Source organism: Mangifera indica, chromosome 3 (assembly GCF_011075055.1).
Source record: "Mangifera indica cultivar Alphonso chromosome 3, CATAS_Mindica_2.1, whole genome shotgun sequence".
NCBI classification, from domain to species: domain Eukaryota; kingdom Viridiplantae; phylum Streptophyta; class Magnoliopsida; order Sapindales; family Anacardiaceae; genus Mangifera; species Mangifera indica.
The window spans coordinates 12,237,166-12,246,846 of record NC_058139.1 but is presented as its reverse complement, the minus strand read 5'-3'; the positions used below and the strand labels follow the sequence as shown (position 1 = coordinate 12,246,846).

Below are 9,681 nucleotides of genomic sequence, written 5' to 3'. Positions count from 1 at the left end.
TTTCAACTTTTGTATCTAAATTAATATGATTATTATTCGACAATATCTTCAAAAATAAAAGAGTTAATTTAGGGAACAAACTTGGATTGTGACAAAATTGGTGCTAAGGATGATATCTGTTGTGACTTTTATATTAATGTTTTCATAATAGGATCAGACATCGATCCAGTGGAGAGGGCAATCCAATTCAACTGGTGGTTGGACCACTAAACTATTTAAAAATAGTATTTATAACAATTTTGTATAATCTCAATTATTTTAACTTTAAAACAAATTTAGTTTAGTAATATATATTTTCAAAATTGATAAATGAGGTGTAAGTTTCTAGTTTCAATAATGAATATTAAAAATTTTATTTTTTATCTTAACTAGGGAAAATCCGATTTTTATCTGATTTAATCAAATAGTTGAAATTGTATAATCTAGTTTAACTTAAAAATGGGTTTCAAATAAACCGAAATCATTTTACTTGTCAAATCCCAACTCATCCAATCGTATTGATAAATCCAATTTAATTTTTTAAACTATGTTTTATATATATATTAATTATTTAATTATATAATAATATATATAAATATAAATATATAGATAGAAATAATTTTATTGTTAATAAAAAAATATAAGAATATTTATAGACAAAATTATTGGGTTGTAGGGTATTAAAAGCGACGTTTATGCGATTTTAATCTTGATGTAAAATCATGAACAGAGAAGGGCTCTTCACGGGAATGCAAAACGGTTCCATCAAGGTGGCAATAGGTATGGCCTAGATTATTACTCACTTGTACAAATAAATGGGCAGCTAATTCACTGTTGAGATGGAGCCTATGATAACAGCAACTCCTAAGGATTTATGTCATTCACACGCTCATCTTTTCAAGTCCCACCACTGATCATATCTCTTTTCTTCTATCTCTATCGAACTAAAAACGAGGAACCAAAAGGGGAAGCTGAATTATTCCATCATTCATCACATGGGTAGTTTTCCCAGTAAGAAAAGGAGCCAGTACTTAGGGGGAAAAGATCGCCATGTCGGGAGTTTAACTGAGAAGATAAGGCTTTTGAAGGAGGAAATCAAAGAGATGATGAATGAAAGGGAGAAAGAGAGTAGAGCTTATGAGAGAGAGGTGATGATGTTTGCATTGAAGGAAGGTGAGTGGAAGAAAGAGAGGAAGAGACTGAGAGAGGAGGTGAAGAGCTTGAAGAAGAATTTGGAAGAAAAAGAAGAAAAAATCAGATTAATGGAAGAAAATGGAGTGGTGGTGGTGGTGGAGGAGAAAGAGAATACTAGCATTGAAAAACAATGGGAATTTTTGGGGACAAGCTTCTTGCTTGAACAAATGCGAGAGGAAAGAGCTAGAAGAGATGAAGCTGTGGAGAAATGGAAACAGCTCTATCTCACTATCAAAGCCGAGCTTGATGATCTCATTCAGCGAACACATAATGGTACTTAATTAATTTCTACTCTATCCTCTTTATTTTTTTATTTGTGCTTAACATCGCCTGGCTGCAATTGGGTTTGTAGGAGATGGGCTATATTGGAGAGCAGAGGAAGAAGACATGATCAAAGAGCTAAGGATGGAGCTGAAAGAGAAGCAAGAGAACATGGAAGCTCTAAAAGCTCAGTTAGTTTCAGCTAAACGTGAAGTACACAAAAGGGAACGGGAAATTGACATTCTGAGGCAGAGTTTCAGAATTATGAGCTGCAACAAAAAGGCGGCAGCCGCATCGCGTAGTGTCAGCACAAATGTCTGCACCAGTTTTGCACTTGTGAAACAGACCGATGGGAAAAGCAAATGAAGATCACTAAGTATTCAAAGATTTGAAGTCAATAAGCAGAATTAATTGAAATTTGCATAAGTGGTTTATGTAAGAGAAGGAGTCAGAATGAACAATTTGCATTTCTTTACTGGATCCTGAAAAATCACAATGCAGAAACTTTCTGCAAGATTAAAAGTTGGGAGTAAATTGTAGCATTGATTTGTTTTCAAATGTAGATGCAAAATAATTTTGTTACTGTTTTCACACAAACCAAGTAACAAATATTCAAAATGAAATTTTTTACATCAATAGACAGTAACAAAATTAGACTGTTCTAGGCTCTAAATCAGCGGGCAGGACACCCGTGAGTGCATGCACGGTGCACAAAACTAAGTGAGAGTGGTTGGTAATTATTTGATAACAATACATTCAGTACAACCACTCAATACAAGTTGACAGTGGGAAGTAGCTGTAAATGCTTATTTTCTCATCTTTGCAAATAATTTTCTGTTGGGTGAAAGAGGATGGATGATGATATATTAAGAACAATAAAACTATGTGTATCTATTTTGGGTACACAAATATATACACATTTATATGTGTCATCATGTGATTGGATGATTTTGAATTAAGAATAAAACAATAACCAATCATATGATGACACATATGAGTGTGTATATATTTGTATACCCAAAATGGGTATACATAGTATTGCTCTATTAAGAATACACGTATTACTATTTTGCTCACAGTTGGTTTGGAGATTGAGAGAAGCCTTTATGCTATAAATAGTGTAAAATCTGATCGATCATGTACTAGATTTTAATTGCAAGATTACCCATCAATTCATGTGGCATTGCCATTGAATGTGAAATATTTATGATGTTATTCTTCCACTGTAATTTTGGATATCATAGCATGCTTAGAGTGGAGTGTTTCCATGCACATTTATCACATATTTATGAGCAAAACTTTTGAAGATTTGAAACCATAAATCATTATAACTTCTGATAGACTACATCTTCGAAACAGCTATGTTTTTAAGTTTCAGACCGAATAAGAGAAAATTTGAAAAAAATGGTTGTGTTCAAATATTAGAGACGAAAGCTTTACTATTCATCCCTAATATTTATGTTATGAATAATATAAAAAACATATCATACGATATAATATTTAATATATAATACAAAAAATTTAATTTTTGATATATATTGGAAGCAATCAAACATATCAAATTGAATTTTGTAAATTATAGTAAACATAAATACACTTCTCCGGCTTCGAGTTTGCAACAAAATCAATTTGAATACGTACGAGATGTTGACATGAGTCATTTCAACGATCCGATTTGTCTCACGTATTACATTTTTTGGGGAGACATGATCTCTTTGTTTTGGTCTTCAGGAAGAAGCAAAAAACTCATTTCTTTCTTCGTGTGCATAAAAATGAAAAATTATTATTATTGTTATTATTGTTGGGACAAAATAGTTTTTAAACAATTTATAAGTGTTTAATTGTCCTCCAACTCCTAATAATTGTCTTCAACAATTAAATAAACCGAATCAGATTGATCTATCATAGATGCACCCAAACTTAATAATATATGATATAATATACGATTCGATTATCATGTTTTAAGGATGTAATGACCAAAAAATAGGGTACAATTCTCCATGGGTTGTGATCTCTGAGCCGGGCCGAGCGGATTGTGCCAAGTGAACAACGACCTGCAGGCAGCCCTTTTGCCGGTAGCGTGTCTCATATATAGAATTTTCATTTTTGTGAACTTCATTTAAAGACAAAATCTTGAAATATTTAAGAAAATTATGGATATTTCTATTGGACATTCTTGAATTTATCGCGATGCTATTTGTATTTATTTTTGGCTTTAAATTGTCTATCCTATGAAATATACTGTGTTCTATGCCACTGCTTATTTGTGCATATGATAAATATCTAGAATTGTCGTCTTTAGTGGAGATATATATACAAACGTGTATATTTGTGCATTATTAATTTAAATAGGCCAACTGACTTTTTCCCACCCAAGGTTTGGTATAAACTTAACTTCTCGTTTGTTAATTATATAAAACTCAAACACCTACGTATTTATTAAATTTTATTATTACTGTCAAAAGTAAAATTGTTATTTACTAAAATATTTTTAAAAAATAAAAATTTATCATATTTTCCCTCTTTAAGTTTAAATTGACATATTATATTTACAGATTTGATAGGCAAGAAATTGAGTATTACATTTATTGAGGAGCTTACCAAAAGAGTCATTTACACTCTTATCCGATTATTACTATAATTTAGAACGTGTTAATCCAAGAACTATGATGCATATAGAAATGTACAATGAACATCACTTTTAGTATTTTTTCATGGGAGTGGGTTGTTTTATCTATGCATTTAAATAGTATTTTCGATCAGTTATTTGAATTAACACTGTTTTCCTTAAAAATCTATATTTGATACATTTATTTCTCTTGGTGACCTTAGATGATAATAACCATATCTATCCAATAGCTTTTGGTGTGGATAAAAAGGATAACAACCATACGTGATTCAATTATCATGCTCCAAGAATGTAATGACCATGATATAGGATGCAATTCTCCGTGGGTTGCGACCTGCCAGCTGCGCTCAGCAGATTGTGCCAAGCGAACGACCTATAGGCAGCCCTTTTGCGGGTATATAGAATTTTCCTTTTTGTGAACTTCATTTAAAGAATAAATCTTGAAATATTTATGAAAATTATGGATATTTCTATTAGACATTCTTGAATTTATCATGATGCTATTTGCATTTATTTTTGGCATTAAATTGTCTATGCGATGACACATAATGTGTTCTATGCCACAATATATTTGTGCATTATTAATTTAAATAGGTCAAACAACTATTTCCCACCCAAAGTTTAATGCAAACCTACTTCTCACTCGCTAACTATTGAAAACTCAAGTGTCTATCTATCTGTTAAATTTAACTATTACTATCAGAAATAAAATTGTTATTTATTAAAATATTTAAAAAAACTAAAAATTTATCACATTTTCCCACTTTAAGTTAAAAAATCTAACAAATTTTTCTCTATCCAAGATTTGAAAAATCAATATTTTCCCTTAAGATTTTTCCAACCACCATTGTTGGCGGTCAGAGATGGCCACAGTGGCGTTCTCCCTCCCTCTCAGCTTCTTTCTCGGTCACATTTTATTTTCGGCTATCATCAACCAAAAAATCGATAGACAAAGACAAATAATTCATCTTCAAAAGAATATGTGATTCATCTTCGTCTCAGACAAAGACAAATCACGTCTTCATCTAAAGAAAAAAAACAGTCTTCATCGACTGGTTTCCTTTGTTGATAATAGTCAGAAATAGAGCAGGATTGAGAGAGAAGCTGGGAAGAAGGGTGGAAGGGAGAGAGAACGCCACTGGCAGCATGCTGGAAATTTCTTAGAGAAAAATGTAAGTTTTTTAAACTTTGGGTGGGGGAATTTGTCAGTTTTTAAGCTTAAAGGTGGAAATATGATAAATTTTTAATTTTTTTAAATATTTTTGTTGAATAACCATTTTACTCTTGATAATAACTGTGAAATTTAACAAATTGATGAATATTTAGGTTTTACATAGTTAGCGGATAGGAAGCTAGGTTTTCATCAAACCTTGGGTGGAAAATAGTTGTTTGGCCATTTAAATATTATAATTGACATTTGGGCACAAAAGATGATTGAAAGGTCTACTTCCTTTTTGATTTTGTGAGTTGCAATTGTTTAATTTGAATTATTATAGCAACAATTAAGTATATGGTTCTAACAAAAATATCTCATATTCTTTTTCAAGATAAAAATAGGGGAAATTAATAAATTATCCAAAAATTAAGGTTGGAAAATGAAATTGTCTAGATTTTTGAGTTTTAAATAAAAATGCCCTATTTCACTGTAAAGAAGAAAATGTCCTTCATGCCAAAATCGAAGAAAATGACGAAAATTCCTTCTCTACCACAGGAAAATGTGCAACAACTTTCTTAGGCAAATTTTGCAACCTTTCTGATGACGAAAATGGATAAAAAGGTTAATAAAACAATCCTTATCATATTTTAATACATTTTAGTGAAAGATTTTGTGGATTTGATGCAGTATTTGGGTGTTTACAGTTAGAGTTTCAAATTGAAATATTTGATAAAATTGTTTGATTTGTTGTTGATTTGGATAAATTTTCTTAGGGTTTTTGCATTAGATTAGTTGCAAAGTTGATCGTTGATGAAAGTTGTCGAGTTGATTGTTGATGAAATGGTATTTGAAAAACAAAGTTTGGGAGGTAAAATCGCACCACACAAAATCGATAGTGACCATACAAATGGAAAGCTCACCACATGAATTCGTGTGGTGAGATTTCATAGAGATAGTGAGGTTTATTTAAAATAACAAATATAATCACAACTTTTATATCAAAATGAACAAGTACAATTACAAGTGCAGTTATCTTCCACCTTTCTTTTTACTTCCTGAACTTGATGATACGAAACTAGGTATCAGAACAGGACTCTTATGATTTTATCTCATATATTATGGTTTGTCACATCAACTACAAATAAGTTGTTCAATGACCTCTCATTGTGAAAGACGTCTATTTTTATTTGTTAAACATCTTATACAACAACGATAGATGAACGATGGATGGATAATGCTTGCCTTCTCTGGACAAATCCAATTTAATTGATCTCCTAATAGATTGATAGCCTCTGCATAGACCGTACAGTAAAAGACGATGTTATAGTATGGATGCACCCTTTAAACATAAGTGGTCAACTTCATATATCTGGCAACGATAATGACATGCATATAGGTAATATGTGATAATTGAAATTTTCTACATATACATGTCCGCTCTGCAAGGTCAAACACACCAGCGCATTGGCCATTACCAAAAACCTCTTGTTGTTTAGATGTAATAGGACGTACCTCTAAGTTTGAAGATTTTCACATACATTTGATAATCTTTTCCTTTACCCAAGGTGTTACCGAACTAATGCAAGCATCTGTAAATAATATAAATACAAGCAAATATACTAAGTAATTAAGTATAAGTATACATAAACACATTTATAACATGTTATAATATTGAATATGTACTTGCTCGCATAATTCTTCCTTTCATAAAACCATCTTTGTAATGTACCTTTGATAAACTCGATAAACATAGTAATGGGTAAACCTCGAGCGTGTCTAACAAGTGCATTAAATGACTCAATGATATTAGTAGTCATTATATTATACTTATGCCTTGGGAAGTATGCCCTTGCCTATCGATAGAAACCCATCTCACACAAGTACGTTGTTGTATCAAGGTGCATATGGGACAATGACTTCATTATCTCTTGAAATTTATACTTTGTGTATGCCTTAGTTGCTTTCCAATACATCTACATGACTTTTGCATTCTTCTTGTACTTGGATCGCATATTACAATAGAGGTGATGACAATAGTAGCCATGGTACACACCTGGGAATACTTCAATCAATATAGAGAATACACTAACATGTTTATCTAAAATCATTGCTAATTGAGATACCTCACCAAAACAATCCTTCAACTTTGTTAAAAACTAATATCATGTGTCATGATTTTCCTTGGGACCAATGTAAAAAACCAATGGGTATATCTGATTATTACAATTCAATGCAACAACGATAAATAATTGAACTAAATATCTATCCTTTAAGAAGGCAGTGTCAATACAAATAACTGACTAAATATGTGTTGTTGGAATGCACAGATACTATAACTCAATGTCATGTAAGAGTATTTAAATCAATCCTGCTCATCTGTTAATGTATGTGTTAGAGTTCTCAGATTATAACGTATTAAATTGTAATAATACTTTAACAACAACATAAATGACTCTTTTAGTATGCCCTTTAATAATTGAAATACTCAATTTCTCATATGTCATACTTGTGCATATGATATATCAATTTTATATCGATCAACGATGTCTACAATAATCTCTTTTGGTTTTTAAACCCAATCAACCAATATAAATCTCGTCCTCAAAATTTACCCTAAAACTCGAGCCTCGGTTTGCCTATGATAAGGTAATATATGATCTCTGTAACATGTGTGATGGGTATCCATACGACATAGTTCAAAATTGTCACTTTTTCCCACCCTTATTACCTGTGCACGCCACTCACATTGTTCATTATGACATTTGACCTCCCATCTAACTATGTTTGACTTGTGCACTTTAAACTAATATCCCTTTTCAAGAGAATCTCGAGTTATCGCATCAATGACATGTTTTTTACTCAAAACTAATTTACCAATTTTTGGAGAATCACTATCTCTTTACATTCCTAGGCTTCTGGAAATAGATGGCTGGTCAAAAAAAAGTGATAACAAATGAAATGCATCAATACGAACATGCCCACCATCAGGATTTATTTGTGGGAAACTACTTGTACCTCCAATATCTTCATTAACATGTGTCTTCTCTTCGAACTTCAATTCCTCGTTGGGAATATCATGTATAACCTTCTCTTTAAATTCACTCTATTCTAAAAAATTTTCTTTGTTGCCAAGAATAAATTTTTCTGCACTATATAATAATCAACATCAACATCATTTAAGTATACAAAGTCTTCCTTAGAAAATTCTTGTTTCGAATTGATTCTAATATTTTGAATCCTTTCTAAACCAATCTCTTGATCTTCTTAATAACTATTCAACTCATCACCTTGTAAACCCTCATCTGTTTGTTGAACGTTATGACTATCATCATTAACTATAGTTATTACAAAAATTATAACACATTTTTTAAAGAGGTTAGACAAACCATTAAAAGTTTAAACATCTTCATCATTGGAAATTTCAACAAGGATGTCGTCCTCAAGATGTTTTGGTTTTATGTTTATCTGAATGTCAAATATCTTTCGATCTATGTTACACTTTTTGCTCACCATTTAGATTAATCCCTCAAATGTCATATGTTCTGGAATTTTAATCAATTTCATGTTACCTCCAATATATTTTATTATATTGTCACCTCTTTCTATCTATTCTCCCCTATCTAAATGAAGTATATCCGACCATTTAGATTAATCTTACAATAAAATATATAATCAATATAAATAACATGACAAAAAATACTATTTACAGATTTGTATTACATTATTTTATTATTAAGTTTGAATTTTGTGATTTTATTTCTGTTGCACAAGTACACTTATTCCATAATTCGATTATATATTGTGATTATTAATATACTTTGATTAATGTGATACTAATTTGTGAAAATATCACTTTACCCTTATATTGTCAAATTTCATTTTACCCATAAATATTATCTAATCTAATTCTCTAATACTCTTTATTGTAAAATATCATTTCACCTCATACTACTATAATAATTACAAAATACCCCTATAATTTTTATCAATTTACTTTTTACATAATTCTAATTTATTATATAAAACACCACATATAATTGTATTATCAATAAAATAATAATAATTAAAGTTATAACATATATAAATACCTCGATATTATGAACTTTTTTTGGCTCAAAATCTCGATCATGAACTTTTTTCTCTCTCCAGAAATCTCTTTCAGATAATGAGTAAAATTATATATATGAAAGATAAAGGAGTAGATATAGTTTACATAGAAACAAAAAAGTGATATTTTTGGTAATTTACGGATATTTAAATCCTTTAAAATATAGTTATTTTTGTTTAAACACCAAAATTAGAGATAATTTTTTTATTACCTTACAAAAAAGTAATTTAATTAATTTTTGTAAAAATAGCCGTTAAGACTACTGTGGCAGATTTGACTGAGAACGAGAAATTGGATGGCGAAAATTATGATATTTGGTACTTTAAAATCCAAAATCTACCTAATGAACAAGAA

At 30.6% G+C, this 9,681-nt stretch overlaps 1 protein-coding gene across 1 annotated transcript; it reads left to right on the top strand.

The window, feature by feature from the left end:
• The first annotated feature begins 791 nt into the window (after positions 1–791).
• On the top strand, positions 792–1,992 carry LOC123211210 (leucine-rich repeat and coiled-coil domain-containing protein 1-like). Its single transcript, XM_044629795.1, has 2 exons — positions 792–1,446; positions 1,526–1,992. The coding sequence occupies exons 1-2, from the start codon at positions 975–977 to the stop codon at positions 1,798–1,800; spliced, it is 747 nt and encodes a 248-aa protein (XP_044485730.1). The 5' UTR covers positions 792–974; the 3' UTR covers positions 1,801–1,992.
• Positions 1,993–9,681: the final 7,689 nt, after the last annotated feature.